Source organism: Bombina bombina, chromosome 5 (assembly GCF_027579735.1).
Source record: "Bombina bombina isolate aBomBom1 chromosome 5, aBomBom1.pri, whole genome shotgun sequence".
Taxonomy (NCBI): domain Eukaryota; kingdom Metazoa; phylum Chordata; class Amphibia; order Anura; family Bombinatoridae; genus Bombina; species Bombina bombina.
Window position 1 is genome coordinate 1,125,495,545 of NC_069503.1, and position 24,734 is coordinate 1,125,520,278.

The following is a 24,734-nucleotide window of genomic DNA, read 5'->3' on the forward strand; positions in this document are numbered from 1 at the left end:
CGCCTTAGACCGCTCGGCCACGCTACCCCGCACACTACGAGCGCTTTTGAAAATTCTGCGCTCCACATCTACAGAAAAAAAAGAGTGACTAAAAGTTGGCTAATGGTTCTCGTTAACACATTAACTGGGATTGTTGTAATCATTTCTTCTCCTCTATGTTCAAAATGACTATGGCAGTTGCAATGTCTTCTTTAAATTGAAACAGAAAAGAATAAAAATCACTAAACAAAGTTCACCTAGTCCACACTTTTGGCACCTTGGTAAAAAACCCTTACAAAGAAAGTGTCAACACGTTAACATATTTAATCAATTAGCATGGCAATTGTTTCATTCAAAACAAGATCAATAGGAATCCGTACAAACTGTCTCCAAATGTCTATATTATTTCAAGTTTGAGGTAAAGTAAATATAATTCAATTTTATTTTTGTTTCAAATTATGTTTAATAACTTTTATCTTCAAGATCTTTCACAATAAGCACTTTAATAACTTTATCTTCAAGAACTTTTACAATAAGCATGTTCTATAAAATAATTACTATGTGCCAATCATTTTCAGTTGACATGTAGAATCCTTCGATAGCTCAGCTGGTAGAGCGGAGGACTGTAGTGCTAAAGCAGTAATCCTTAGGTCGCTGGTTCAATTCCGGCTCGAAGGAGTCCAAGGCTGTTTTTGCAAAACACGAATTTTAAAAAACACAATAAAGAACCTACTTGCGCTACGAATCGATATACCATTTAAAGTACTAGTAAGTGAAAATGATGATTCTGGCAGCGGTGGGATTTGAACCCACGCTTCCGAAGAGACTGGAGCCTTAATCCAGCGCCTTAGACCGCTCGGCCACGCTACCTTGCGCACAGAGAGCGATTTGCAAATTGTGTGCTCGACATCTACAGAAAAAAAAGAGTGACTAATAGTTCTCGTTAACAGATAAACTGGGATTGTTATAATTATTTCTTCTCCTCCTTTTTCTTCTTCTAAAATGATGATTCTGGCAGCGGTGGGATTTGAACCCACGCCTCCAAAGAGACTGGAGCCTAAATCCAGCGCCTTAGACCGCTCGGCCACGCTACCCCGCACACTACGAGCGCTTTGAAAATTCTGCGCTCCACATCTACAGAAAAAAAAGAGTGACTAAAAGTTGGCTAATGGTTCTCGTTAACACATTAACTGGGATTGTTGTAATCATTTCTTCTCCTCTATGTTCAAAATGACTATGGCAGTTGCAATGTCTTCTTTAAATTGAAACAGAAAAGAATAAAAATCACTAAACAAAGTTCACCTTCTTCTGAATCCTGAATTTGCTAAGTCCACACTTTTGGCACCTTGGTAAAAAACCCTTACAAAGAAAGTGTCAACACGTTAACATATTTAATCAATTAGCATGGCAATTGTTTCATTCAAAACAAGATCAATAGGAATCCGTACAGTCTCCAAATGTCTATATTATTTCAAGTTTGAGGTAAAGTAAATATAATTCAATTTTATTTTTGTTTCAAATTATGTTTAATAACTTTTATCTTCAAGAACTTTCACAATAAGCACTTTAATAACTTTTATCTTCAAGAACTTTTACAATAAGCATGTTGTATAAAATAATTACTATGTGCCAATTATTTTCAGTTGACATGTAGAATCCTTCGATAGCTCAGCTGGTAGAGCGGAGGACTGTAGTGCTAAAGCAGTAATCCTTAGGTCGCTGGTTCAATTCCGGCTCGAAGGAGTCCAAGGCTGTTTTTGCAAAACACGAATTTTAAAAAACACAATAAAGAACCTACTTGCGCTACGAATCGATATACCATTTAAAGTACTAGTAAGTGAAAATGATGATTCTGGCAGCGGTGGGATTTGAACCCACGCCTCCGAAGAGACTGGAGCCTTAATCCAGCGCCTTAGACCGCTCGGCCACGCTACCTTGCGCATAGAGAGCGATTTGCAAATTGTGTGCTCGACATCTACAGAAAAAAAAGAGTGACTAATAGTTCTCGTTAACAGATAAACTGGGATTGTTGTAATTATTTCTTCTCCTCCTTTTTTCTTCTTCTAAAATGATGATTCTGGCAGCGGTGGGATTTGAACCCACGCCTCCAAAGAGACTGGAGCCTAAATCCAGCGCCTTAGACCGCTCGGCCACGCTACCCCGCACACTACGAGCGCTTTTGAAAATTCTGCGCTCCACATCTACAGAAAAAAAAGAGTGACTAAAAGTTGGCTAATGGTTCTCGTTAACACATTAACTGGGATTGTTGTAATCATTTCTTCTCCTCTATGTTCAAAATGACTATGGCAGTTGCAATGTCTTCTTTAAATTGAAACAGAAAAGAATAAAAATCACTAAACAAAGTTCACCTAGTCCACACTTTTGGCACCTTGGTAAAAAACCCTTACAAAGAAAGTGTCAACACGTTAACATATTTAATCAATTAGCATGGCAATTGTTTCATTCAAAACAAGATCAATAGGAATCCGTACAAACTGTCTCCAAATGTCTATATTATTTCAAGTTTGAGGTAAAGTAAATATAATTCAATTTTATTTTTGTTTCAAATTATGTTTAATAACTTTTATCTTCAAGATCTTTCACAATAAGCACTTTAATAACTTTATCTTCAAGAACTTTTACAATAAGCATGTTCTATAAAATAATTACTATGTGCCAATCATTTTCAGTTGACATGTAGAATCCTTCGATAGCTCAGCTGGTAGAGCGGAGGACTGTAGTGCTAAAGCAGTAATCCTTAGGTCGCTGGTTCAATTCCGGCTCGAAGGAGTCCAAGGCTGTTTTTGCAAAACACGAATTTTAAAAAACACAATAAAGAACCTACTTGCGCTACGAATCGATATACCATTTAAAGTACTAGTAAGTGAAAATGATGATTCTGGCAGCGGTGGGATTTGAACCAACGCTTCCGAAGAGACTGGAGCCTTAATCCAGCGCCTTAGACCGCTCGGCCACGCTACCTTGCGCACAGAGAGCGATTTGCAAATTGTGTGCTCGACATCTACAGAAAAAAAAGAGTGACTAATAGTTCTCGTTAACAGATAAACTGGGATTGTTGTAATTATTTCTTCTCCTCCTTTTTTCTTCTTCTAAAATGATGATTCTGGCAGCGGTGGGATTTGAACCCACGCCTCCAAAGAGACTGGAGCCTAAATCCAGCGCCTTAGACCGCTCGGCCACGCTACCCCGCACACTACGAGCGCTTTGAAAATTCTGCGCTCCACATCTACAGAAAAAAAAGAGTGACTAAAAGTTGGCTAATGGTTCTCGTTAACACATTAACTGGGATTGTTGTAATCATTTCTTCTCCTCTATGTTCAAAATGACTATGGCAGTTGCAATGTCTTCTTTAAATTGAAACAGAAAAGAATAAAAATCACTAAACAAAGTTCACCTAGTCCACACTTTTGGCACCTTGGTAAAAAACCCTTACAAAGAAAGTGTCAACACGTTAACATATTTAATCAATTAGCATGGCAATTGTTTCATTCAAAACAAGATCAATAGGAATCCGTACAAACTGTCTCCAAATGTCTATATTATTTCAAGTTTGAGGTAAAGTAAATATAATTCAATTTTATTTTTGTTTCAAATTATGTTTAATAACTTTTATCTTCAAGATCTTTCACAATAAGCACTTTAATAACTTTATCTTCAAGAACTTTTACAATAAGCATGTTCTATAAAATAATTACTATGTGCCAATCATTTTCAGTTGACATGTAGAATCCTTCGATAGCTCAGCTGGTAGAGCGGAGGACTGTAGTGCTAAAGCAGTAATCCTTAGGTTGCTGGTTCAATTCCGGCTCGAAGGAGTCCAAGGCTGTTTTTGCAAAACACGAATTTTAAAAAACACAATAAAGAACCTACTTGCGCTACGAATCGATATACCATTTAAAGTACTAGTAAGTGAAAATGATGATTCTGGCAGCGGTGGGATTTGAACCCACGCTTCCGAAGAGACTGGAGCCTTAATCCAGCGCCTTAGACCGCTCGGCCACGCTACCTTGCGCACAGAGAGCGATTTGCAAATTGTGTGCTCGACATCTACAGAAAAAAAAGAGTGACTAATAGTTCTCGTTAACAGATAAACTGGGATTGTTGTAATTATTTCTTCTCCTCCTTCTAAAATGATGATTCTGGCAGCGGTGGGATTTGAACCCACGCCTCCAAAGAGACTGGAGCCTAAATCCAGCGCCTTAGACCGCTCGGCCACGCTACCTCGCACACTACGAGTGCTTTGAAAATTCTGCGCTCCACATCTACAGAAAAAAAAGAGTGACTAAAAGTTGGCTAATGGTTCTCGTTAACACATTAACTGGGATTGTTGTAATCATTTCTTCTCCTCTATATTCAAAATGACTATGGCAGTTGCAATGTCTTCTTTAAATTGAAACAGAAAAGAATAAAAATCACTAAACAAAGTTCACCTAGTCCACACTTTTGGCACCTTGGTAAAAAACCCTTACAAAGAAAGTGTCAACACGTTAACATATTTAATCAATTAGCATGGCAATTGTTTCATTCAAAACAAGATCAATAGGAATCTGTACAAACTGTCTCCAAATGTCTATATTATTTCAAGTTTGAGGTAAAGTAAATATAATTCAATTTTATTTTTGTTTCAAATTATGGTTAATAACTTTTATCTTCAAGAACTTTCACAATAAGCACTTTAATAACTTTTATCTTCAAGAATTTTTACAATAAGCATGTTCTATAAAATAATTACTATGTGCCAATTATTTTCAGTTGACATGTAGAATCCTTCGATAGCTCAGCTGGTAGAGCGGAGGACTGTAGTGCTAAAGCAGTAATCCTTAGGTTGCTGGTTCAATTCCGGCTCGAAGGAGTCCAAGGCTGTTTTTGCAAAACACGAATTTTAAAAAACACAATAAAGAACCTACTTGCGCTACGAATCGATATACCATTTAAAGTACTAGTAAGTGAAAATGATGATTCTGGCAGTGGTGGGATTTGAACCCACGCCTCCGAAGAGACTGGAGCCTTAATCCAACGCCTTAGACCGCTCGGCCACGCTACCTTGCGCACAGAGAGCGATTTGCAAATTGTGTGCTCGACATCTACAGAAAAAAAAGAGTGACTAATAGTTCTCGTTAACAGATAAACTGGGATTGTTGTAATTATTTCTTCTCCTCCTTTTTTCTTCTTCTAAAATGATGATTCTGGCAGCGGTGGGATTTTAACCCACGCCTCCAAAGAGACTGGAGCCTAAATCCAGCGCCTTAGACCGCTCGGCCACGCTACCCCGCACACTACGAGCGCTTTGAAAATTCTGCGCTCCACATCTACAGAAAAAAAAGAGTGACTAAAAGTTGGCTAATGGTTCTCGTTAACACATTAACTGGGATTGTTGTAATCATTTCTTCTCCTCTATGTTCAAAATGACTATGGCAGTTGCAATGTCTTCTTTAAATTGAAACAGAAAAGAATAAAAATCACTAAACAAAGTTCACCTAGTCCACACTTTTGGCACCTTGGTAAAAAACCCTTACAAAGAAAGTGTCAACACGTTAACATATTTAATCAATTAGCATGGCAATTGTTTCATTCAAAACAAGATCAATAGGAATCCGTACAAACTGTCTCCAAATGTCTATATTATTTCAAGTTTGAGGTAAAGTAAATATAATTCAATTTTATTTTTGTTTCAAATTATGTTTAATAACTTTTATCTTCAAGAACTTTCACAATAAGCACTTTAATATTTTTTATCTTCAAGAACTTTTACAATAAGCATGTTCTATAAAATAATTACTATGTGCCAATTATTTTCAGTTGACATGTAGAATCCTTCGATAGCTCAGCTGGTAGAGCTGAGGACTGTAGTGCTAAAGCAGTAATCCTTAGGTCGCTGGTTCAGTTCCGGCTCAAAGGGGTCCAAGGCTGTTTTTGCAAAACACGAATTTTAAAAAACACAATAAAGAACCTACTTGCGCTACGAATCGATATACCATTTAAAGTACTAGTAAGTGAAAATGATGATTCTGGCAGCGGTGGGATTTGAACCCACGCCTCCGAAGAGACTGGAGCCTTAATCCAGCGCCTTAGACCGCTCGGCCACGCTACCTTGCGCACAGAGAGCGATTTGCAAATTGTGTGCTCGACATCTACAGACAAAAAAGAGTGACTAATAGTTCTCGTTAACAGATAAACTGGGATTGTTGTAATTATTTCTTCTCCTCCTTTTTTCTTCTTCTAAAATGATGATTCTGGCAGCGGTGGGATTTGAACCCACGCCTCCAAAGAGACTGGAGCCTAAATCCAGCGCCTTAGACCGCTCGGCCACGCTACCTCGCACACTATGAGCGCTTTGAAAATTCTGCGCTCCACATCTACAGAAAAAAAAGAGTGACTAAAAGTTGGCTAATGGTTCTCGTTAGCACATTAACTGGGATTGTTGTAATCATTTCTTCTCCTCTATGTTCAAAATGACTATGGCAGTTGCAATGTCTTCTTTAAATTGAAACAGAAAAGAATAAAAATCACTTTACAAAGTTCACCTAGTCCACACTTTTGGCACCTTGGTAAAAAACCCTTACAAAGAAAGTGTCAAAAAGTTAACATATTTAATCAATTAGCATGGCAATTGTTTCATTCAAAACAAGATCAATAGGAATCCGTACAAACTGTCTCCAAATGTCTATATTATTTCAAGTTTGAGGTAAAGTAAATATAATTCAATTTTATTTTTGTTTCAAATTATGTTTAATAACTTTTATCTTCAAGAAGTTTCACAATAAGCACTTTAATAACTTTTATCTTCAAGAACTTTTACAATAAGCATGTTCTATAAAATAATTACTATGTGCCAATTATTTTCAGTTGACATGTAGAATCCTTCGATAGCTCAGCTGGTAGAGCGGAGGACTGTAGTGCTAAAGCAGTAATCCTTAGGTTGCTGGTTCAATTCCGGTTCGAAGGAGTCCAAGGCTGTTTTTGCAAAACACGAATTTTAAAAAACACAATAAAGAACCTACTTGCGCTACGAATCGATATACCATTTAAAGTACTAGTAAGTGGAAATGATGATTCTGGCAGCGGTGGGATTTGAACCCACGCCTCCGAAGAGACTGGAGCCTTAATCCAGCGCCTTAGACCGCTCGGCCACGCTACCTTGCGCACAGAGAGCGATTTGCAAATTGTGTGCTCGACATCTACAGAAAAAAAAGAGTGACTAATAGTTCTCGTTAACAGATAAACTGGGATTGTTGTAATTATTTCTTCTCCTCCATTTTTCTTCTTCTAAAATGATGATTCTGGCAGCGGTGGGATTTGAACCCACGCCTCCAAAGAGACTGGAGCCTTAATCCAGCGCCTTAGACCGCTCGGCCACGCTACCTTGCGCACAGAGAGCGATTTGCAAATTGTGTGCTCGACATCTACAGAAAAAAAAGAGTGACTAATAGTTCTCGTTAACAGATAAACTGGGATTGTTGTAATTATTTCTTCTCCTCCTTCTAAAATGATGATTCTGGCAGCGGTGGGATTTGAACCCACGCCTCCAAAGAGACTGGAGCCTAAATCCAGCGCCTTAGACCGCTCGGCCACGCTACCTCGCACACTACGAGCGCTTTGAAAATTCTGCGCTCCACATCTACAGAAAAAAAAGAGTGACTAAAAGTTGGCTAATGGTTCTCGTTAGCACATTAACTGGGATTGTTGTAATCATTTCTTTTCCTCTATGTTCAAAATGACTATGGCAGTTGCAATGTCTTCTTTAAATTGAAACAGAAAAGAATAAAAATCACTTTACAAAGTTCACCTACTTCTGAATCCTGAATTTGCTAAGTCCACACTTTTGGCACCTTGGTAAAAAACCCTTACAAAGAAAGTGTCAACACGTTAACATATTTAATCAATTAGCATGGCAATTGTTTCATTCAAAACAAGATCAATAGGAATCTGTACAAACTGTCTCCAAATGTCTATATTATTTCAAGTTTGAGGTAAAGTAAATATAATTCAATTTTATTTTTGTTTCAAATTATGGTTAATAACTTTTATCTTCAAGAACTTTCACAATAAGCACTTTAATAACTTTTATCTTCAAGAACTTTTACAATAAGCATGTTCTATAAAATAATTACTATGTGCCAATTATTTTCTGTTGACATGTAGAATCCTTCGATAGCTCAGCTGGTAGAGCGGAGGACTGTAGTGCTAAAGCAGTAATCCTTAGGTCGCTGGTTCAATTCCGGCTCGAAGGAGTCCAAGGCTGTTTTTGCAAAACACGAATTTTAAAAAACACAATAAAGAACCTACTTGCGCTACGAATCGATATACCATTTAAAGTACTAGTAAGTGAAAATGATGATTCTGGCAGTGGTGGGATTTGAACCCATGCCTCCGAAGAGACTGGAGCCTTAATCCAACGCCTTAGACCGCTCGGCCACGCTACCTTGCGCACAGAGAGCTATTTGCAATTTGTGTGCTCGACATCTACAGAAAAAAAAGAGTGACTAATAGTTCTCGTTAACAGATAAACTGGGATTGTTGTAATTATTTCTTCTCCTCCTTTTTTCTTCTTCTAAAATGATGATTCTGGCAGCGGTGGGATTTGAACCCACGCCTCCAAAGAGACTGGAGCCTAAATCCAGCGCCTAAGACCGCTCAGCCACGCTACCTCGCACACTACGAGTGCTTTGAAAATTCTGCGCTCCACATCTACAGAAAAAAAAGAGTGACTAAAAGTTGGCTAATGGTTCTCGTTAACACATTAACTGGGATTGTTGTAATCATTTCTTCTCCTCTATGTTCAAAATGACTATGGCAGTTGCAATGTCTTCTTTAAATTGAAACAGAAAAGAATAAAAATCACTAAACAAAGTTCAACTACTTCGGAATCCTGAATTTGCCAATTATTTTCACTTGACACGTAGAATTCTTCGATAGCTCAGCTGGTAGAGCGGAGGACTGTAGTGCTAAAGCAGTAATCCTTAGGTCGCTGGTTCAATTCCGGCTTGAAGGAGTCCAAGGCTGTTTTTGCAAAACACGAATTTTAAAAAACACAATAAAGAACCTACTTGCGCTACGAATCGATATACCATTTAAAGTACTAGTAAGTGAAAATGATGATTCTGGCAGCGGTGGGATTTGAACCCACGCCTCCGAAGAAACTGGAGCCTTAATCCAGCACCTTAGACCGCTCGGCCACGCTACCTTGCGCACAGAGAGTGATTTGCAAATTGTGTGCTCGACATCTACAGAAAAAAAAGAGTGACTAATAGTTCTCGTTAACAGATAAACTGGGATTGTTATAATTATTTCTTCTCCTCCTTTTTTCTTCTTCTAAAATGATGATTCTGGCAGCGGTGGGATTTGAAACCATGCCTCCAAAGAGACTGGAGCCTAAATCCAGCGCCTTAGACCGCTCGGCCACGCTACCTCACACACTACGAGCGCTTTGAAAATTCTGCGCTCCACATCTACAGAAAAAAAAGAGTGACTAAAAGTTGGCTAATGGTTCTCGTTAACACATTAACTGGGATTGTTGTAATCATTTCTTCTCCTCTATGTTCAAAATGACTATGGCAGTTGCAATGTCTTCTTTAAATTGAAACAGAAAAGAATAAAAATCACTTTACAAAGTTCACCTACTTCTGAATCCTGAATTTGCTAAGTCCACACTTTTGGCACCTTGGTAAAAAACCCTTACAAAGAAAGTGTCAACACGTTAACATATTTAATCAATTAGCATGGCAATTGTTTCATTCAAAACAAGATCAATAGGAATCTGTACAAACTGTCTCCAAATGTCTATATTATTTCAAGTTTGAGGTAAAGTAAATATAATTCAATTTTATTTTTGTTTCAAATTATGGTTAATAACTTTTATCTTCAAGAACTTTCACAATAAGCACTTTAATAACTTTTATCTTCAAGAACTTTTACAATAAGCATGTTCTATAAAATAATTACTATGTGCCAATTATTTTATGTTGACATGTAGAATCCTTCGATAGCTCAGCTGGTAGAGCGGAGGACTGTAGTGCTAAAGCAGTAATCCTTAGGTCGCTGGTTCAATTCCGGCTCGAAGGAGTCCAAGGCTGTTTTTGCAAAACACGAATTTTAAAAAACACAATAAAGAACCTACTTGCGCTACGAATCGATATACCATTTAAAGTACTAGTAAGTGAAAATGATGATTCTGGCAGTGGTGGGATTTGAACCCATGCCTCCGAAGAGACTGGAGCCTTAATCCAACGCCTTAGACCGCTCGGCCACGCTACCTTGCGCACAGAGAGCTATTTGCAATTTGTGTGCTCGACATCTACAGAAAAAAAAGAGTGACTAATAGTTCTCGTTAACAGATAAACTGGGATTGTTGTAATTATTTCTTCTCCTCCTTTTTTCTTCTTCTAAAATGATGATTCTGGCAGCGGTGGGATTTGAACCCACGCCTCCAAAGAGACTGGAGCCTAAATCCAGCGCCTAAGACCGCTCAGCCACGCTACCTCGCACACTACGAGTGCTTTGAAAATTCTGCGCTCCACATCTACAGAAAAAAAAGAGTGACTAAAAGTTGGCTAATGGTTCTCGTTAACACATTAACTGGGATTGTTGTAATCATTTCTTCTCCTCTATGTTCAAAATGACTATGGCAGTTGCAATGTCTTCTTTAAATTGAAACAGAAAAGAATAAAAATCACTAAACAAAGTTCAACTACTTCGGAATCCTGAATTTGCCAATTATTTTCACTTGACACGTAGAATTCTTCGATAGCTCAGCTGGTAGAGCGGAGGACTGTAGTGCTAAAGCAGTAATCCTTAGGTCGCTGGTTCAATTCCGGCTTGAAGGAGTCCAAGGCTGTTTTTGCAAAACACGAATTTTAAAAAACACAATAAAGAACCTACTTGCGCTACGAATCGATATACCATTTAAAGTACTAGTAAGTGAAAATGATGATTCTGGCAGCGGTGGGATTTGAACCCACGCCTCCGAAGAAACTGGAGCCTTAATCCAGCACCTTAGACCGCTCGGCCACGCTACCTTGCGCACAGAGGGTGATTTGCAAATTGTGTGCTCGACATCTACAGAAAAAAAAGAGTGACTAATAGTTCTCGTTAACAGATAAACTGGGATTGTTATAATTATTTCTTCTCCTCCTTTTTTCTTCTTCTAAAATGATGATTCTGGCAGCGGTGGGATTTGAAACCATGCCTCCAAAGAGACTGGAGCCTAAATCCAGCGCCTTAGACCGCTCGGCCACGCTACCTCACACACTATGAGCGCTTTGAAAATTCTGCGCTCCACATCTACAGAAAAAAAAGAGTGACTAAAAGTTGGCTAATGGTTCTCGTTAACACATTAACTGGGATTGTTGTAATCATTTCTTCTCCTCTATGTTCAAAATGACTATGGCAGTTGCAATGTCTTCTTTAAATTGAAACAGAAAAGAATAAAAATCACTAAACAAAGTTCACCTAGTCCACACTTTTGGCACCTTGGTAAAAAACCCTTACAAAGAAAGTGTCAACACGTTAACATATTTAATCAATTAGCATGGCAATTGTTTCATTCAAAACAAGATCAATAGGAATCCGTACAAACTGTCTCCAAATGTCTATATTATTTCAAGTTTGAGGTAAAGTAAATATAATTCAATTTTATTTTTGTTTCAAATTATGTTTAATAACTTTTATCTTCAAGAACTTTCACAATAAGCACTTTAATAACTTTTATCTTCAAGAACTTTTACAATAAGCATGTTCTATAAAATAATTACTATGTGCCAATTATTTTCAGTTGACATGTAGAATCCTTCAATAGCACAGCTGGTAGAGCGGAGGACTGTAGTGCTAAAGCAGTAATCCTTAGGTCGCTGGTTCAATTCCGGCTTGAAGGAGTCCAAGGCTGTTTTTGCAAAACACGAATTTTAAAAAACACAATAAAGAACCTACTTGCGCTACGAATCGATATACCATTTAAAGTACTAGTAAGTGAAAATGATGATTCTGGCAGCGGTGGGATTTGAACCCACGCCTCCGAAGAAACTGGAGCCTTAATCCAGCACCTTAGACCGCTCGGCCACGCTACCTTGCGCACAGAGAGTGATTTGCAAATTGTGTGCTCGACATCTACAGAAAAAAAAGAGTGACTAATAGTTCTCGTTAACAGATAAACTGGGATTGTTATAATTATTTCTTCTCCTCCTTTTTTCTTCTTCTAAAATGATGATTCTGGCAGCGGTGGGATTTGAAACCATGCCTCCAAAGAGACTGGAGCCTAAATCCAGCGCCTTAGACCGCTCGGCCACGCTACCTCACACACTACGAGCGCTTTGAAAATTCTGCGCTCCACATCTACAGAAAAAAAAGAGTGACTAAAAGTTGGCTAATGGTTCTCGTTAACACATTAACTGGGATTGTTGTAATCATTTCTTCTCCTCTATGTTCAAAATGACTATGGCAGTTGCAATGTCTTCTTTAAATTGAAACAGAAAAGAATAAAAATCACTTTACAAAGTTCACCTACTTCTGAATCCTGAATTTGCTAAGTCCACACTTTTGGCACCTTGGTAAAAAACCCTTACAAAGAAAGTGTCAACACGTTAACATATTTAATCAATTAGCATGGCAATTGTTTCATTCAAAACAAGATCAATAGGAATCTGTACAAACTGTCTCCAAATGTCTATATTATTTCAAGTTTGAGGTAAAGTAAATATAATTCAATTTTATTTTTGTTTCAAATTATGGTTAATAACTTTTATCTTCAAGAACTTTCACAATAAGCACTTTAATAACTTTTATCTTCAAGAACTTTTACAATAAGCATGTTCTATAAAATAATTACTATGTGCCAATTATTTTCTGTTGACATGTAGAATCCTTCGATAGCTCAGCTGGTAGAGCGGAGGACTGTAGTGCTAAAGCAGTAATCCTTAGGTCGCTGGTTCAATTCCGGCTCGAAGGAGTCCAAGGCTGTTTTTGCAAAACACGAATTTTAAAAAACACAATAAAGAACCTACTTGCGCTACGAATCGATATACCATTTAAAGTACTAGTAAGTGAAAATGATGATTCTGGCAGTGGTGGGATTTGAACCCATGCCTCCGAAGAGACTGGAGCCTTAATCCAACGCCTTAGACCGCTCGGCCACGCTACCTTGCGCACAGAGAGCTATTTGCAATTTGTGTGCTCGACATCTACAGAAAAAAAAGAGTGACTAATAGTTCTCGTTAACAGATAAACTGGGATTGTTGTAATTATTTCTTCTCCTCCTTTTTTCTTCTTCTAAAATGATGATTCTGGCAGCGGTGGGATTTGAACCCACGCCTCCAAAGAGACTGGAGCCTAAATCCAGCGCCTTAGACCGCTCAGCCACGCTACCTCGCACACTATGAGCGCTTTGAAAATTCTGCACTCCACATCTACAGAAAAAAAAGAGTGACTAAAAATTGGCTAATGGTTCTCGTTAACACATTAACTGGGATTGTTGTAATCATTTCTTCTCCTCTATGTTCAAAATGACTATGGCAGTTGCAATGTCTTCTTTAAATTGAAACAGAAAAGAATAAAAATCACTAAACAAAGTTCACCTAGTCCACACTTTTGGCACCTTGGTAAAAAACCCTTACAAAGAAAGTGTCAACACGTTAACATATTTAATCAATTAGCATGGCAATTGTTTCATTCAAAACAAGATCAATAGGAATCCGTACAGTCTCCAAATGTCTATATTATTTCAAGTTTGAGGTAAAGTAAATATAATTCAATTTTATTTTTGTTTCAAATTATGTTTAATAACTTTTATCTTCAAGAACTTTCACAATAAGCACTTTAATAACTTTTATCTTCAAGAACTTTTACAATAAGCATGTTGTATAAAATAATTACTATGTGCCAATTATTTTCAGTTGACATGTAGAATCCTTCGATAGCTCAGCTGGTAGAGCGGAGGACTGTAGTGCTAAAGCAGTAATCCTTAGGTTGCTGGTTCAATTCCGGCTCGAAGGAGTCCAAGGCTGTTTTTGCAAAACACGAATTTTAAAAAACACAATAAAGAACCTACTTGCGCTACGAATCGATATACCATTTAAAGTACTAGTAAGTGAAAATGATGATTCTGGCAGCGGTGGGATTTGAACCCACGCCTCCGAAGAGACTGGAGCCTTAATCCAGCGCCTTAGACCGCTCGGCCACGCTACCTTGCGCATAGAGAGCGATTTGCAAATTGTGTGCTCGACATCTACAGAAAAAAAAGAGTGACTAATAGTTCTCGTTAACAGATAAACTGGGATTGTTATAATTATTTCTTCTCCTCCTTTTTCTTCTTCTAAAATGATGATTCTGGCAGCGGTGGGATTTGAACCCACGCCTCCAAAGAGACTGGAGCCTAAATCCAGCGCCTTAGACCGCTCGGCCACGCTACCCCGCACACTACGAGCGCTTTTGAAAATTCTGCGCTCCACATCTACAGAAAAAAAAGAGTGACTAAAAGTTGGCTAATGGTTCTCGTTAACACATTAACTGGGATTGTTGTAATCATTTCTTCTCCTCTATGTTCAAAATGACTATGGCAGTTGCAATGTCTTCTTTAAATTGAAACAGAAAAGAATAAAAATCACTAAACAAAGTTCACCTAGTCCACACTTTTGGCACCTTGGTAAAAAACCCTTACAAAGAAAGTGTCAACACGTTAACATATTTAATCAATTAGCATGGCAATTGTTTCATTCAAAACAAGATCAATAGGAATCCGTACAAACTGTCTCCAAATGTCTATATTATTTCAAGTTTGAGGTAAAGTAAATATAATTCAATTTTATTTTTGTTTCAAATTATGTTTAATAACTTTTATCTTCAAGATCTTTCACAATAAGCACTTTAATAACTTTATCTTCAAGAACTTTTACAATAAGCATGTTCTATAAAATAATTACTATGTGCCAATCATTTTCAGTTGACATGTAGAATCCTTCGATAGCTCAGCTGGTAGAGCGGAGGACTGTAGTGCTAAAGCAGTAATCCTTAGGTCGCTGGTTCAATTCCGGCTCGAAGGAGTCCAAGGCTGTTTTTGCAAAACACGAATTTTAAAAAACACAATAAAGAACCTACTTGCGCTACGAATCGATATACCATTTAAAGTACTAGTAAGTGAAAATGATGATTCTGGCAGCGGTGGGATTTGAACCCACGCCTCCGAAGAGACTGGAGCCTTAATCCAGCGCCTTAGACCGCTCGGCCACGCTACCTTGCGCACAGAGAGCGATTTGCAAATTGTGTGCTCGACATCTACAGAAAAAAAAGAGTGACTAATAGTTCTCGTTAACAGATAAACTGGGATTGTTGTAATTATTTCTTCTCCTCCTTCTAAAATGATGATTCTGGCAGCGGTGGGATTTGAACCCACGCCTCCAAAGAGACTGGAGCCTAAATCCAGCGCCTTAGACCGCTCGGCCACGCTACCTCGCACACTACGAGTGCTTTGAAAATTCTGCGCTCCACATCTACAGAAAAAAAAGAGTGACTAAAAGTTGGCTAATGGTTCTCGTTAACACATTAACTGGGATTGTTGTAATCATTTCTTCTCCTCTATATTCAAAATGACTATGGCAGTTGCAATGTCTTCTTTAAATTGAAACAGAAAAGAATAAAAATCACTAAACAAAGTTCACCTAGTCCACACTTTTGGCACCTTGGTAAAAAACCCTTACAAAGAAAGTGTCAACACGTTAACATATTTAATCAATTAGCATGGCAATTGTTTCATTCAAAACAAGATCAATAGGAATCTGTACAAACTGTCTCCAAATGTCTATATTATTTCAAGTTTGAGGTAAAGTAAATATAATTCAATTTTATTTTTGTTTCAAATTATGGTTAATAACTTTTATCTTCAAGAACTTTCACAATAAGCACTTTAATAACTTTTATCTTCAAGAATTTTTACAATAAGCATGTTCTATAAAATAATTACTATGTGCCAATTATTTTCAGTTGACATGTAGAATCCTTCGATAGCTCAGCTGGTAGAGCGGAGGACTGTAGTGCTAAAGCAGTAATCCTTAGGTTGCTGGTTCAATTCCGGCTCGAAGGAGTCCAAGGCTGTTTTTGCAAAACACGAATTTTAAAAAACACAATAAAGAACCTACTTGCGCTACGAATCGATATACCATTTAAAGTACTAGTAAGTGAAAATGATGATTCTGGCAGTGGTGGGATTTGAACCCACGCCTCCGAAGAGACTGGAGCCTTAATCCAACGCCTTAGACCGCTCGGCCACGCTACCTTGCGCACAGAGAGCGATTTGCAAATTGTGTGCTCGACATCTACAGAAAAAAAAGAGTGACTAATAGTTCTCGTTAACAGATAAACTGGGATTGTTGTAATTATTTCTTCTCCTCCTTTTTTCTTCTTCTAAAATGATGATTCTGGCAGCGGTGGGATTTGAACCCACGCCTCCAAAGAGACTGGAGCCTAAATCCAGCGCCTTAGACCGCTCGGCCACGATACCCCGCACACTACGAGCGCTTTGAAAATTCTGCGCTCCACATCTACAGAAAAAAAAGAGTGACTAAAAGTTGGCTAATGGTTCTCGTTAACACATTAACTGGGATTGTTGTAATCATTTCTTCTCCTCTATGTTCAAAATGACTATGGCAGTTGCAATGTCTTCTTTAAATTGAAACAGAAAAGAATAAAAATCACTAAACAAAGTTCACCTAGTCCACACTTTTGGCACTTTGGTAAAAAACCCTTACAAAGAAAGTGTCAAAAAGTTAACATATTTAATCAATTAGCATGGCAATTGTTTCATTCAAAACAAGATCAATAGGAATCCGTACAAACTGTCTCCAAATGTCTATATTATTTCAAGTTTGAGGTAAAGTAAATATAATTCAATTTTATTTTTGTTTCAAATTATGTTTAATAACTTTTATCTTCAAGAAGTTTCACAATAAGCACTTTAATAACTTTTATCTTCAAGAACTTTTACAATAAGCATGTTCTATAAAATAATTACTATGTGCCAATTATTTTCAGTTGACATGTAGAATCCTTCGATAGCTCAGCTGGTAGAGCGGAGGACTGTAGTGCTAAAGCAGTAATCCTTAGGTTGCTGGTTCAATTCCGGTTCGAAGGAGTCCAAGGCTGTTTTTGCAAAACACGAATTTTAAAAAACACAATAAAGAACCTACTTGCGCTACGAATCGATATACCATTTAAAGTACTAGTAAGTGGAAATGATGATTCTGGCAGCGGTGGGATTTGAACCCACGCCTCCGAAGAGACTGGAGCCTTAATCCAGCGCCTTAGACCGCTCGGCCACGCTACCTTGCGCACAGAGAGCGATTTGCAAATTGTGTGCTCGACATCTACAGAAAAAAAAGAGTGACTAATAGTTCTCGTTAACAGATAAACTGGGATTGTTGTAATTATTTCTTCTCCTCCATTTTTCTTCTTCTAAAATTATGATTCTGGCAGCGGTGGGATTTGAACACACGCCTCCAAAGAGACTGGAGCCTTAATCCAGTGCCTTAGACCGCTCGGCCACGCTACCTTGCGCACAGAGAGCGATTTGCAAATTGTGTGCTCGACATCTACAGAAAAAAAAGAGTGACTAATAGTTCTCGTTAACAGATAAACTGGGATTGTTGTAATTATTTCTTCTCCTCCTTCTAAAATGATGATTCTGGCAGCGGTGGGATTTGAACCCACGCCTCCAAAGAGACTGGAGCCTAAATCCAGCGCCTTAGACCGCTCGGCCACGCTACCTCGCACACTACGAGCGCTTTGAAAATTCTGCGCTCCACATCTACAGAAAAAAAAGAGTGACTAAAAGTTGGCTAATGGTTCTCGTTAACACATTAACTGGGATTGTTGTAATCATTTCTTCTCCTCTATGTTCAAAATGACTATGGCAGTTGCAATGTCTTCTTTAAATTGAAACAGAAAAGAATAAAAATCACTTTACAAAGTTCACCTAGTCCACACTTTTGGCACCTTGGTAAAAAACCCTTACAAAGAAAGTGTCAACACGTTAACATATTTAATCAATTAGCATGGCAATTGTTTCAATCAAAACAAGATCAATAGGAATCTGTACAAACTGTCTCCAAATGTCTATATTATTTCAAGTTTGAGGTAAAGTAAATATAATTCAATTTTATTTTTGTTTCAAATTATGGTTAATAACTTTTATCTTCAAGAACTTTCACAATAAGCACTTTAATAACTTTTATCTTCAAGAACTTTTACAATAAGCATGTTGTATAAAATAATTACTATGTGCCAATTATTTTCAGTTGACATGTAGAATCCTTCGATAGCTCAGCTGGTAGAGCGGAGGACTGTAGTGCTAAAGCAGTAATCCTTAGGTCGCTGGTTCAATTCCGGCTCGAAGGAGTCCAAGGCTGTTTTTGCAAAACACGAATTTTAAAAAACACAATAAAGAACCTACTTGCGCTACGAATCGATATACCATTTAAAGTACTAGTAAGTGAAAATGATGATTCTGGCAGCGGTGGGATTTGAACCCACACCTCCGAAGAGACTGGAGCCTTAATCCAGCGCCTTAGACCGCTCGGCCACGCTACCTTGCGCACAGAGAGCGATTTGCAAATTGTGTGCTCAACATCTACAGAAAAAAAAGAGTGACTAATAGTTCTCGTTAACAGATAAACTGGGATTGTTATAATTATTTCTTCTCCTCCTTTTTTCTTCTTCTAAAATGATGATTCTGGCAGCTGTGGGATTTGAACCCACGCCTCCAAAGAGACTGGAGCCTAAATCCAGCGCCTTAGACCGCTCGGCCACGCTACCTCGCACACTACGAGCGCTTTGAAAATTCTGCGCTCCACATCTACAGAAAAAAAAGAGTGACTAAAAGTTGGCTAATGGTTCTCGTTAGCACATTAACTGGGATTGTTGTAATCATTTCTTTTCCTCTATGTTCAAAATGACTATGGCAGTTGCAATGTCTTCTTTAAATTGAAACAGAAAAGAATAAAAATCACTAAACAAAGTTCACCTACTTCTGAATCCTGAATTTGCTAAGTCCACACTTTTGGCACCTTGGTAAAAAACACTTACAAAGAAAGTGTCAACACGTTAACATATTTAATCAATTAGCATGGCAATTGTTTCATTCAAAACAAGATCAATAGGAATCCGTACAGTCTCCAAATGTCTATATTATTTCAAGTTTGAGGTAAAGTAAATATAATTCAATTTTATTTTTGTTTCAAATTATGTTTAATAACTTTTATCTTCAAGAACTTTCACAATAAGCACTTTAATAACTTTTATCTTCAAGAACTTTTACAATAAGCATGTTGTATAAAATAATTACTATGTGCCAATTATTTTCAGTTGACATGTAGAATCCTTCGATAGCTCAGCTGGTAGAGCGGAGGACTGTAGTGCTAAAGCAGTAATCCTTAGTTCGCTGGTTCAATTCCGGCTCGAAGGAGTCCAAGGCTGTTTTTGCAAAACACGAATTTTAAAAAACACAATAAAGAACCTACTTGCGCTACGAATCGATATACCATTTAAAGTACTAGTAAGTGAAAATGATGATTCTGGCAGCGGTGGGATTTGAACCCACGCCTCCGAAGAGACTGGAGCCTTAATCCAGCGCCTTAGACCGCTCGGCCACGCTACCTTGCGCACAGAGAGCGATTTGCAAATTGTGTGCTCGACATCTACAGAAAAAAAAGAGTGACTAAAAGTTGGCTAATGGTTCTCGTTAACACATTAACTAGGATTGTTGTAATCATTTCTTCTCCTCTATATTCAAAATGACTATGGCAGTTGCAATGTCTTCTTTAAATTGAAACAGAAAAGAATAAAAATCACTAAACAAAGTTCACCTAGTCCACACTTTTGGCACCTTGGTAAAAAACCCTTACAAAGAAAGTGTCAACACGTTAACATATTTAATCAATTAGCATGGCAATTGTTTCATTCAAAACAAGATCAATAGGAATCCGTACAGTCTCCAAATGTCTATATTATTTCAAGTTTGAGGTAAAGTAAATATAATTCAATTTTATTTTTGTTTCAAATTATGTTTAATAACTTTTATCTTCAAGAACTTTCACAATAAACACTTTAATAACTTTTATCTTCAAGAACTTTTACAATAAGCATGTTCTATAAAATAATTACTATGTGCCAATTATTTTCACTTCAGTCGTTGGGTGAAGACGACTCAAGGTAGGGAGATCTTCAGGGGGTTAGTGTTAGGTTTTTTAAGGGGGGTTTGGGTGGGTTAGAGTAGGGATATGTGGGTGGTGGGTTTTAATGTTGGGGGGGTTGTAATTTTTTTTACAGGTAAAAGAGCTGATTACTTTGGGGCAATGCCCCCCAAAAAGCCCTTTTAAGGGCTGGTAAAAGAGCTGATTACTTTTGTAGTTTAGAATAGGGTAGGTTATTTTATTATTTTGGGGGGCTTTTTTATTTTATTAGGGGGGCTTAGGTTAGGTGTAATTAATTTAAACTTCTTGTAAAAATTTTTTTATTTTCTGTAATTTAGTGGGGGGGGGGTTTGTACTATAGTTTAGTTTATTTAATTAAATTTAATTGTAGGTAATTGTAGTTAATTTATTTAATTAATTTAATGATAGTGTAGTGTAAGGTTTAATTTTAACTAAGGTTAGGATTTATTTCACAGGTCATTTTGTAATTATTTTAACTAGGTAGCTATTAAATAGTTATTAACTATTTAATAGCTTTTGTACCTAGTTAAAATAAATACAAAGTTGCCTGTAAAATAAATATAAATCCTAAAATAGATACAATGTAATTATTAGTTATATTGTAGCTATATTAGGGTTTATTTTATAGGTAAATATTTAGTTTTAAATAGGATAAAAAAATTTAATTATCGGAATATTATTTCGTTTTATTTAAATTATATTTATGTTAGGGGGGTGTTAGGGTTAGGGTTAATAACTTTATTATAGTAGCGGCGATGTTGGGGCGGCAGATTAGGGGTTAATAATTGTAGATAGGTGGCGGCGATGTAAGGGAGAGCAGATTAGGGGTTAATAACATTTATTATAATGTTTGCGAGGCGGGAGTGCGGCGGTTTAGGGGTTAATACATTTATTATAGTGGCGGCGAGGTCTGGTCGGCAGATTAGGGGTTAATAAGTGTAGTTAGGTAGCGGCGACGTTGGGGGGGCAGATTAGGGGTTAATAAATATAATGTAGGTGTCGGCTATGTTAGGGGCAGCAGATTAGGGGCTCATAGCTATATGTAGGTGGCGGCGGTGCCCGGTCGGCAGATTAGGGGTTAAAAAAATTTATTAGAGGGTTTGCGATGTGGGGGGGGTGCCTCGGTTTAGGGGTACATGGGTAGTTTATGGGTGTTAGTGTACTTTATAGCACAGTAGTTAAGAGCTTTATGTTCCAGCGTTAGCCCATAAAGCTCTTAACTACTGACTTTTTTGGCGGTAGGAGTCTTGTCGGTAGAGGCTCTACCGCTCACTTGTTCCAAGACACCAAATACCAGCGTTAGGCAAATCCCATTGAAAAGATAGGATACGCAATTGATGTAAGGGGATCTGCGGTAGCCTGGAGTCGCGGAAAGAAAGTGAGCAGTAGACCCTTTCCTGCCTGACTCTAAATACCAGCGGGCGGTAAAAAGCAGCGTTAGGACCCCTTAACGCTGCTTTTGACGGCTAACGCCAAACTCTAAATCTAGGCGTAAGTGTTCTGTTACTGGGATCTTGTACCCCACACTACTTATCCAGGATTTTTTTTTTGGTTTGGGGAGTCTTATCTTGGTTCTGTGGCATAGTAACATCATCTTTTTGTTCATCTGTTTTTATTGAGGAGTCTCTGGGAACTTTTCTAAACTTTCTTGTTTTATCTGCTGCCCAGCACTTAATATTGACTCTACAAGGTTTAAATTTACTTGTATGGTTTTTATACTGTGATGTAATCTGTTTTGTATTAGATGCTCATTTTTACCTTTGTATGCTTGTTTTGATGTATGTATTTATTTGTTTTATTTGATTGTCACTGCAGGTTTTTACTATGCGCAGGGAGTATTCTCTTGTTTTTTTGTGTAGTTATATATATATATATATATATATATATATATATATATATATATATATATATATATATATATATATATATATAAATAAATATTAACAATAACATATCTCTGTATGTGGAGAACATTGGAATGGGAAATATTAATAACTGCTATGAGATGAGCGCGCAAGTGGTAAGTGTTGAGTTTTTTCTTCTGTGATCTTCATTGAAGTCTATGGTGAGAATAAATTGATGCAGTTGTGAAGGTTTGGTTAGCACACGTCGTGTTTTGCAAACTTTTTACTTTAAACCTTTAATATGCTCGCTACCTGACATGCGCAAAAAGCTTAATTCTAAAGAAGTGTATGAATAAGTGATAAATAGCGCACCACTTGTAATCTAACCTTTTGTGTGTACAATCCCATAGTGATATTGTGTTTCAAGAGATATTTCATAACTGAAAATAGTTTTGTCCTCAGCAAAAAGTACAGAATTTGCTGGACTGCATCCAAGAGTTGACTTCAAATACTTTAAATGAACATATGTGGAAGGTAATCAGATATATTGAATAATTAAAGTTGAAGAGTTCTGCTAGGTGTGGCTTTATGAAATATCTGAATCACCTGTTGAGTCTCACAGTTTGGTTATACAATATCACAGGATAAACTGAATAATTATACAATAGCTACTCCGCAGCAAATCCATCCTCTTTTTATTCCTGGAACTAACTTTAATGCACATGTGTTTAAAACCACTGAGTCACAAATGATGTCACCATTTCATATGTAAACCAACATTTTGTGCATTAAGGTTTATTCTTACAGGTGTGAGTCCTAATACAGCTACTGTCTGTATTTGCTGCTGAGTTGAATAGTACCAAGGAATTACAATGAAAGGATTTATCATCTCTATTTTAGCACTGGCCCTATGCTTTGATTTGGGTAAGCAGATTATTTATTATTTACTTGTAATGATTGATTAAAGACTCTATTTAATGTGCAATTTGTATGATTTTTCTTTTTTTATATGTTTTCTATAAGGAATGCTCAATTAAATTGTTCTTTCTGTTTCCCATGAAATAATTTAAAACCTTTGACAAATATTTGACAATTGTTAGATTTTTAGACGTCTACACGGTAACTCTTGAGCTGTAATTTTGTTTGTTTTAGAAGTGGTCATTTGCAGGACAGTGAACTGTGGGAAGGAGCAACAGAGTTTGACCACAATATCTACAAAATGCCTTAAAACAATTATAGATAGATGATATATGAGAGATAGATAGATAGATAGATAGATAGATAGATAGATAGATAGATAGATAGATAGATGGAAAGAGATGGATGAATGTATGGATGTATGGAGAGATAGATAGATAGATAGATAGATAGATAGATAGATAGATAGATAGATAGATAGATAGATAGATAGATGGAAAGAGATGGATGAATGTATGGATGTATGGAGAGATAGATAGATAGATAGATAGATAGATAGAAAGAGATGGATGGATGTATAGAGAGATAGAGAGATAGATAGATAGATAGATAGATAGATAGATAGATAGATAGATAGATAGATAGATAGATAGATAGATAGATAGATGGAAAGAGATGGATGTATGTATGTATGTATGGAGAGATAGATAATAGGTAGATAATAGATAGATAGAGAGATAGATATATAGACAGAAAGACAGACAGACAGATAGATAGACTATTAGATTAATCCCAGCCGGATCCCAAAAGGTGAGTGCTAATCTCACACTAATAAACATGGGATATATAATTCAATACATTATTGACACTTATTATGGGCTATAAAGGTGTAAGTAAAAGTTGCCCAATTTACAAATAAGTTTGTGCTACTAATAAGGGCAGTAGTATACAAACACACCATGCTGTGAATGAATTGTATATAAGGTCTGTGTTCCTTTATTTATATTCACAATAAAATAAACATTTTCAAATTTTTGCTTTCTGGTTAAATAATTTATGATGTTTCCCATATTTTATATTAGACAAGGACCAAAACATTAAACCAAAACTTATGTTACTAATCTAATGTCCCTAGAAGCACAGCGAGCGCCTTATTTTTCTAGCCAAGAACCTAAGGAGTGGATAACAATCTTTTTGTGAAGCTTATCAAATATTTTATCTACAGACATCTACCAATATACTTTAATGGTGAATCTTGTAGATAAAATGAATATAAAACTATTCTAAAGGATTGTACCTATAAATGGCTTATTTTCCAAATGTTCTAGGGACATAAACCCTCTTATGTAAAATGTGTATTCCATTATTTTAATTTACTCTGCTCTGGGTTTGTATTTGTTTACTTGTCATATAAGTTGGTTAAACAAATGTTTAGAATACAGGAGAGATCCTGATTTCACCTGCAATTGAGTGTAAAAGGGATATAAAACCCAAACATGTTATTTTGTGATTCAGACAGAGAATACAATTTTTAAAAACTTTCCAATTTACTTCTGCTTTGTTCCTCATGATATTCTTTGTTGAAGAGATAACTGGAGTGGCTGGAGCACTATATGACAGGAAATAGTGCTGCCCTCTAGTGTTTTTGCAAATGGATTACATTTTTGCAACTCTATAGTTCTCCAGACACATGAACACTCCTGAGCTTTTTATAACAATCGATACCAAGAGAACAAAGTAAATTTGATAATGGAATTCAAATAGAAAGTTTGAAACTGCAATT

At 37.0% G+C, this 24,734-nt stretch overlaps 1 protein-coding gene and 58 non-coding genes across 59 annotated transcripts in view; 20 read left to right on the top strand and 39 right to left on the bottom strand.

Annotated features, from left to right (window-relative positions):
* The first annotated feature begins 571 nt into the window (after nt 1–571).
* Nucleotides 572–657, top strand: TRNAY-GUA (transfer RNA tyrosine (anticodon GUA)). The gene is given in 2 exon segments: nt 572–608; nt 622–657. It is a non-coding gene; the product is annotated as a tRNA-Tyr (tRNA).
* Nucleotides 658–767: 110 nt separating this feature from the next.
* TRNAL-AAG (transfer RNA leucine (anticodon AAG)) lies at nt 768–849 on the bottom strand. Its single transcript has one exon. It is a non-coding gene; the product is annotated as a tRNA-Leu (tRNA).
* Nucleotides 850–991: 142 nt separating this feature from the next.
* On the bottom strand, nt 992–1,073 carry TRNAL-UAG (transfer RNA leucine (anticodon UAG)). Its single transcript has one exon. It is a non-coding gene; the product is annotated as a tRNA-Leu (tRNA).
* Nucleotides 1,074–1,636: 563 nt separating this feature from the next.
* Nucleotides 1,637–1,722, top strand: TRNAY-GUA (transfer RNA tyrosine (anticodon GUA)). The gene is given in 2 exon segments: nt 1,637–1,673; nt 1,687–1,722. It is a non-coding gene; the product is annotated as a tRNA-Tyr (tRNA).
* A 110-nt stretch (nt 1,723–1,832) lies between these two features.
* Nucleotides 1,833–1,914, bottom strand: TRNAL-AAG (transfer RNA leucine (anticodon AAG)). The gene has a single exon. It is a non-coding gene; the product is annotated as a tRNA-Leu (tRNA).
* Nucleotides 1,915–2,057: 143 nt separating this feature from the next.
* On the bottom strand, nt 2,058–2,139 carry TRNAL-UAG (transfer RNA leucine (anticodon UAG)). The gene has a single exon. It is a non-coding gene; the product is annotated as a tRNA-Leu (tRNA).
* A 544-nt stretch (nt 2,140–2,683) lies between these two features.
* TRNAY-GUA (transfer RNA tyrosine (anticodon GUA)) lies at nt 2,684–2,769 on the top strand. Its single transcript is given in 2 exon segments — nt 2,684–2,720; nt 2,734–2,769. It is a non-coding gene; the product is annotated as a tRNA-Tyr (tRNA).
* Nucleotides 2,770–2,879: 110 nt separating this feature from the next.
* On the bottom strand, nt 2,880–2,961 carry TRNAL-AAG (transfer RNA leucine (anticodon AAG)). Its single transcript has one exon. It is a non-coding gene; the product is annotated as a tRNA-Leu (tRNA).
* Nucleotides 2,962–3,104: 143 nt separating this feature from the next.
* On the bottom strand, nt 3,105–3,186 carry TRNAL-UAG (transfer RNA leucine (anticodon UAG)). The gene has a single exon. It is a non-coding gene; the product is annotated as a tRNA-Leu (tRNA).
* A 543-nt stretch (nt 3,187–3,729) lies between these two features.
* TRNAY-GUA (transfer RNA tyrosine (anticodon GUA)) lies at nt 3,730–3,815 on the top strand. Its single transcript is given in 2 exon segments — nt 3,730–3,766; nt 3,780–3,815. It is a non-coding gene; the product is annotated as a tRNA-Tyr (tRNA).
* A 110-nt stretch (nt 3,816–3,925) lies between these two features.
* On the bottom strand, nt 3,926–4,007 carry TRNAL-AAG (transfer RNA leucine (anticodon AAG)). The gene has a single exon. It is a non-coding gene; the product is annotated as a tRNA-Leu (tRNA).
* Nucleotides 4,008–4,140: 133 nt separating this feature from the next.
* Nucleotides 4,141–4,222, bottom strand: TRNAL-UAG (transfer RNA leucine (anticodon UAG)). The gene has a single exon. It is a non-coding gene; the product is annotated as a tRNA-Leu (tRNA).
* Nucleotides 4,223–4,766: 544 nt separating this feature from the next.
* TRNAY-GUA (transfer RNA tyrosine (anticodon GUA)) lies at nt 4,767–4,852 on the top strand. The gene is given in 2 exon segments: nt 4,767–4,803; nt 4,817–4,852. It is a non-coding gene; the product is annotated as a tRNA-Tyr (tRNA).
* Nucleotides 4,853–4,962: 110 nt separating this feature from the next.
* Nucleotides 4,963–5,044, bottom strand: TRNAL-AAG (transfer RNA leucine (anticodon AAG)). The gene has a single exon. It is a non-coding gene; the product is annotated as a tRNA-Leu (tRNA).
* A 143-nt stretch (nt 5,045–5,187) lies between these two features.
* Nucleotides 5,188–5,269, bottom strand: TRNAL-UAG (transfer RNA leucine (anticodon UAG)). Its single transcript has one exon. It is a non-coding gene; the product is annotated as a tRNA-Leu (tRNA).
* A 544-nt stretch (nt 5,270–5,813) lies between these two features.
* TRNAY-GUA (transfer RNA tyrosine (anticodon GUA)) lies at nt 5,814–5,899 on the top strand. Its single transcript is given in 2 exon segments — nt 5,814–5,850; nt 5,864–5,899. It is a non-coding gene; the product is annotated as a tRNA-Tyr (tRNA).
* A 110-nt stretch (nt 5,900–6,009) lies between these two features.
* TRNAL-AAG (transfer RNA leucine (anticodon AAG)) lies at nt 6,010–6,091 on the bottom strand. Its single transcript has one exon. It is a non-coding gene; the product is annotated as a tRNA-Leu (tRNA).
* Nucleotides 6,092–6,234: 143 nt separating this feature from the next.
* TRNAL-UAG (transfer RNA leucine (anticodon UAG)) lies at nt 6,235–6,316 on the bottom strand. Its single transcript has one exon. It is a non-coding gene; the product is annotated as a tRNA-Leu (tRNA).
* Nucleotides 6,317–6,860: 544 nt separating this feature from the next.
* Nucleotides 6,861–6,946, top strand: TRNAY-GUA (transfer RNA tyrosine (anticodon GUA)). The gene is given in 2 exon segments: nt 6,861–6,897; nt 6,911–6,946. It is a non-coding gene; the product is annotated as a tRNA-Tyr (tRNA).
* Nucleotides 6,947–7,056: 110 nt separating this feature from the next.
* On the bottom strand, nt 7,057–7,138 carry TRNAL-AAG (transfer RNA leucine (anticodon AAG)). Its single transcript has one exon. It is a non-coding gene; the product is annotated as a tRNA-Leu (tRNA).
* Nucleotides 7,139–7,281: 143 nt separating this feature from the next.
* TRNAL-AAG (transfer RNA leucine (anticodon AAG)) lies at nt 7,282–7,363 on the bottom strand. The gene has a single exon. It is a non-coding gene; the product is annotated as a tRNA-Leu (tRNA).
* A 133-nt stretch (nt 7,364–7,496) lies between these two features.
* Nucleotides 7,497–7,578, bottom strand: TRNAL-UAG (transfer RNA leucine (anticodon UAG)). Its single transcript has one exon. It is a non-coding gene; the product is annotated as a tRNA-Leu (tRNA).
* A 567-nt stretch (nt 7,579–8,145) lies between these two features.
* On the top strand, nt 8,146–8,231 carry TRNAY-GUA (transfer RNA tyrosine (anticodon GUA)). The gene is given in 2 exon segments: nt 8,146–8,182; nt 8,196–8,231. It is a non-coding gene; the product is annotated as a tRNA-Tyr (tRNA).
* A 110-nt stretch (nt 8,232–8,341) lies between these two features.
* TRNAL-AAG (transfer RNA leucine (anticodon AAG)) lies at nt 8,342–8,423 on the bottom strand. The gene has a single exon. It is a non-coding gene; the product is annotated as a tRNA-Leu (tRNA).
* Nucleotides 8,424–8,566: 143 nt separating this feature from the next.
* TRNAL-UAG (transfer RNA leucine (anticodon UAG)) lies at nt 8,567–8,648 on the bottom strand. The gene has a single exon. It is a non-coding gene; the product is annotated as a tRNA-Leu (tRNA).
* A 258-nt stretch (nt 8,649–8,906) lies between these two features.
* Nucleotides 8,907–8,992, top strand: TRNAY-GUA (transfer RNA tyrosine (anticodon GUA)). Its single transcript is given in 2 exon segments — nt 8,907–8,943; nt 8,957–8,992. It is a non-coding gene; the product is annotated as a tRNA-Tyr (tRNA).
* Nucleotides 8,993–9,102: 110 nt separating this feature from the next.
* TRNAL-AAG (transfer RNA leucine (anticodon AAG)) lies at nt 9,103–9,184 on the bottom strand. The gene has a single exon. It is a non-coding gene; the product is annotated as a tRNA-Leu (tRNA).
* A 143-nt stretch (nt 9,185–9,327) lies between these two features.
* TRNAL-UAG (transfer RNA leucine (anticodon UAG)) lies at nt 9,328–9,409 on the bottom strand. The gene has a single exon. It is a non-coding gene; the product is annotated as a tRNA-Leu (tRNA).
* Nucleotides 9,410–9,976: 567 nt separating this feature from the next.
* TRNAY-GUA (transfer RNA tyrosine (anticodon GUA)) lies at nt 9,977–10,062 on the top strand. Its single transcript is given in 2 exon segments — nt 9,977–10,013; nt 10,027–10,062. It is a non-coding gene; the product is annotated as a tRNA-Tyr (tRNA).
* A 110-nt stretch (nt 10,063–10,172) lies between these two features.
* Nucleotides 10,173–10,254, bottom strand: TRNAL-AAG (transfer RNA leucine (anticodon AAG)). Its single transcript has one exon. It is a non-coding gene; the product is annotated as a tRNA-Leu (tRNA).
* A 143-nt stretch (nt 10,255–10,397) lies between these two features.
* On the bottom strand, nt 10,398–10,479 carry TRNAL-UAG (transfer RNA leucine (anticodon UAG)). Its single transcript has one exon. It is a non-coding gene; the product is annotated as a tRNA-Leu (tRNA).
* A 258-nt stretch (nt 10,480–10,737) lies between these two features.
* TRNAY-GUA (transfer RNA tyrosine (anticodon GUA)) lies at nt 10,738–10,823 on the top strand. The gene is given in 2 exon segments: nt 10,738–10,774; nt 10,788–10,823. It is a non-coding gene; the product is annotated as a tRNA-Tyr (tRNA).
* Nucleotides 10,824–10,933: 110 nt separating this feature from the next.
* On the bottom strand, nt 10,934–11,015 carry TRNAL-AAG (transfer RNA leucine (anticodon AAG)). The gene has a single exon. It is a non-coding gene; the product is annotated as a tRNA-Leu (tRNA).
* A 143-nt stretch (nt 11,016–11,158) lies between these two features.
* TRNAL-UAG (transfer RNA leucine (anticodon UAG)) lies at nt 11,159–11,240 on the bottom strand. Its single transcript has one exon. It is a non-coding gene; the product is annotated as a tRNA-Leu (tRNA).
* A 544-nt stretch (nt 11,241–11,784) lies between these two features.
* TRNAY-GUA (transfer RNA tyrosine (anticodon GUA)) lies at nt 11,785–11,870 on the top strand. Its single transcript is given in 2 exon segments — nt 11,785–11,821; nt 11,835–11,870. It is a non-coding gene; the product is annotated as a tRNA-Tyr (tRNA).
* Nucleotides 11,871–11,980: 110 nt separating this feature from the next.
* On the bottom strand, nt 11,981–12,062 carry TRNAL-AAG (transfer RNA leucine (anticodon AAG)). The gene has a single exon. It is a non-coding gene; the product is annotated as a tRNA-Leu (tRNA).
* Nucleotides 12,063–12,205: 143 nt separating this feature from the next.
* On the bottom strand, nt 12,206–12,287 carry TRNAL-UAG (transfer RNA leucine (anticodon UAG)). The gene has a single exon. It is a non-coding gene; the product is annotated as a tRNA-Leu (tRNA).
* Nucleotides 12,288–12,854: 567 nt separating this feature from the next.
* TRNAY-GUA (transfer RNA tyrosine (anticodon GUA)) lies at nt 12,855–12,940 on the top strand. The gene is given in 2 exon segments: nt 12,855–12,891; nt 12,905–12,940. It is a non-coding gene; the product is annotated as a tRNA-Tyr (tRNA).
* Nucleotides 12,941–13,050: 110 nt separating this feature from the next.
* TRNAL-AAG (transfer RNA leucine (anticodon AAG)) lies at nt 13,051–13,132 on the bottom strand. The gene has a single exon. It is a non-coding gene; the product is annotated as a tRNA-Leu (tRNA).
* Nucleotides 13,133–13,275: 143 nt separating this feature from the next.
* Nucleotides 13,276–13,357, bottom strand: TRNAL-UAG (transfer RNA leucine (anticodon UAG)). Its single transcript has one exon. It is a non-coding gene; the product is annotated as a tRNA-Leu (tRNA).
* Nucleotides 13,358–13,897: 540 nt separating this feature from the next.
* Nucleotides 13,898–13,983, top strand: TRNAY-GUA (transfer RNA tyrosine (anticodon GUA)). Its single transcript is given in 2 exon segments — nt 13,898–13,934; nt 13,948–13,983. It is a non-coding gene; the product is annotated as a tRNA-Tyr (tRNA).
* Nucleotides 13,984–14,093: 110 nt separating this feature from the next.
* On the bottom strand, nt 14,094–14,175 carry TRNAL-AAG (transfer RNA leucine (anticodon AAG)). Its single transcript has one exon. It is a non-coding gene; the product is annotated as a tRNA-Leu (tRNA).
* A 142-nt stretch (nt 14,176–14,317) lies between these two features.
* TRNAL-UAG (transfer RNA leucine (anticodon UAG)) lies at nt 14,318–14,399 on the bottom strand. The gene has a single exon. It is a non-coding gene; the product is annotated as a tRNA-Leu (tRNA).
* A 544-nt stretch (nt 14,400–14,943) lies between these two features.
* TRNAY-GUA (transfer RNA tyrosine (anticodon GUA)) lies at nt 14,944–15,029 on the top strand. Its single transcript is given in 2 exon segments — nt 14,944–14,980; nt 14,994–15,029. It is a non-coding gene; the product is annotated as a tRNA-Tyr (tRNA).
* Nucleotides 15,030–15,139: 110 nt separating this feature from the next.
* Nucleotides 15,140–15,221, bottom strand: TRNAL-AAG (transfer RNA leucine (anticodon AAG)). The gene has a single exon. It is a non-coding gene; the product is annotated as a tRNA-Leu (tRNA).
* Nucleotides 15,222–15,354: 133 nt separating this feature from the next.
* Nucleotides 15,355–15,436, bottom strand: TRNAL-UAG (transfer RNA leucine (anticodon UAG)). The gene has a single exon. It is a non-coding gene; the product is annotated as a tRNA-Leu (tRNA).
* Nucleotides 15,437–15,980: 544 nt separating this feature from the next.
* On the top strand, nt 15,981–16,066 carry TRNAY-GUA (transfer RNA tyrosine (anticodon GUA)). The gene is given in 2 exon segments: nt 15,981–16,017; nt 16,031–16,066. It is a non-coding gene; the product is annotated as a tRNA-Tyr (tRNA).
* A 110-nt stretch (nt 16,067–16,176) lies between these two features.
* On the bottom strand, nt 16,177–16,258 carry TRNAL-AAG (transfer RNA leucine (anticodon AAG)). The gene has a single exon. It is a non-coding gene; the product is annotated as a tRNA-Leu (tRNA).
* Nucleotides 16,259–16,401: 143 nt separating this feature from the next.
* Nucleotides 16,402–16,483, bottom strand: TRNAL-UAG (transfer RNA leucine (anticodon UAG)). Its single transcript has one exon. It is a non-coding gene; the product is annotated as a tRNA-Leu (tRNA).
* A 544-nt stretch (nt 16,484–17,027) lies between these two features.
* On the top strand, nt 17,028–17,113 carry TRNAY-GUA (transfer RNA tyrosine (anticodon GUA)). Its single transcript is given in 2 exon segments — nt 17,028–17,064; nt 17,078–17,113. It is a non-coding gene; the product is annotated as a tRNA-Tyr (tRNA).
* A 110-nt stretch (nt 17,114–17,223) lies between these two features.
* Nucleotides 17,224–17,305, bottom strand: TRNAL-AAG (transfer RNA leucine (anticodon AAG)). The gene has a single exon. It is a non-coding gene; the product is annotated as a tRNA-Leu (tRNA).
* Nucleotides 17,306–17,448: 143 nt separating this feature from the next.
* Nucleotides 17,449–17,530, bottom strand: TRNAL-AAG (transfer RNA leucine (anticodon AAG)). Its single transcript has one exon. It is a non-coding gene; the product is annotated as a tRNA-Leu (tRNA).
* A 133-nt stretch (nt 17,531–17,663) lies between these two features.
* Nucleotides 17,664–17,745, bottom strand: TRNAL-UAG (transfer RNA leucine (anticodon UAG)). The gene has a single exon. It is a non-coding gene; the product is annotated as a tRNA-Leu (tRNA).
* A 544-nt stretch (nt 17,746–18,289) lies between these two features.
* Nucleotides 18,290–18,375, top strand: TRNAY-GUA (transfer RNA tyrosine (anticodon GUA)). The gene is given in 2 exon segments: nt 18,290–18,326; nt 18,340–18,375. It is a non-coding gene; the product is annotated as a tRNA-Tyr (tRNA).
* A 110-nt stretch (nt 18,376–18,485) lies between these two features.
* TRNAL-AAG (transfer RNA leucine (anticodon AAG)) lies at nt 18,486–18,567 on the bottom strand. Its single transcript has one exon. It is a non-coding gene; the product is annotated as a tRNA-Leu (tRNA).
* Nucleotides 18,568–18,710: 143 nt separating this feature from the next.
* TRNAL-UAG (transfer RNA leucine (anticodon UAG)) lies at nt 18,711–18,792 on the bottom strand. Its single transcript has one exon. It is a non-coding gene; the product is annotated as a tRNA-Leu (tRNA).
* Nucleotides 18,793–19,355: 563 nt separating this feature from the next.
* On the top strand, nt 19,356–19,441 carry TRNAY-GUA (transfer RNA tyrosine (anticodon GUA)). Its single transcript is given in 2 exon segments — nt 19,356–19,392; nt 19,406–19,441. It is a non-coding gene; the product is annotated as a tRNA-Tyr (tRNA).
* Nucleotides 19,442–19,551: 110 nt separating this feature from the next.
* Nucleotides 19,552–19,633, bottom strand: TRNAL-AAG (transfer RNA leucine (anticodon AAG)). The gene has a single exon. It is a non-coding gene; the product is annotated as a tRNA-Leu (tRNA).
* A 3,021-nt stretch (nt 19,634–22,654) lies between these two features.
* LOC128661175 (ly6/PLAUR domain-containing protein 2-like) overlaps nt 22,655–24,734 on the top strand; it is a 53,104-nt gene continuing 51,024 nt past the window's right edge. The window contains exon 1 of the mRNA XM_053715407.1: nt 22,655–22,957. Within this exon, the coding sequence (XP_053571382.1) occupies nt 22,906–22,957 (52 nt within the window). The 5' untranslated portion in view covers nt 22,655–22,905. The remainder of the gene's footprint in view (nt 22,958–24,734) is intronic.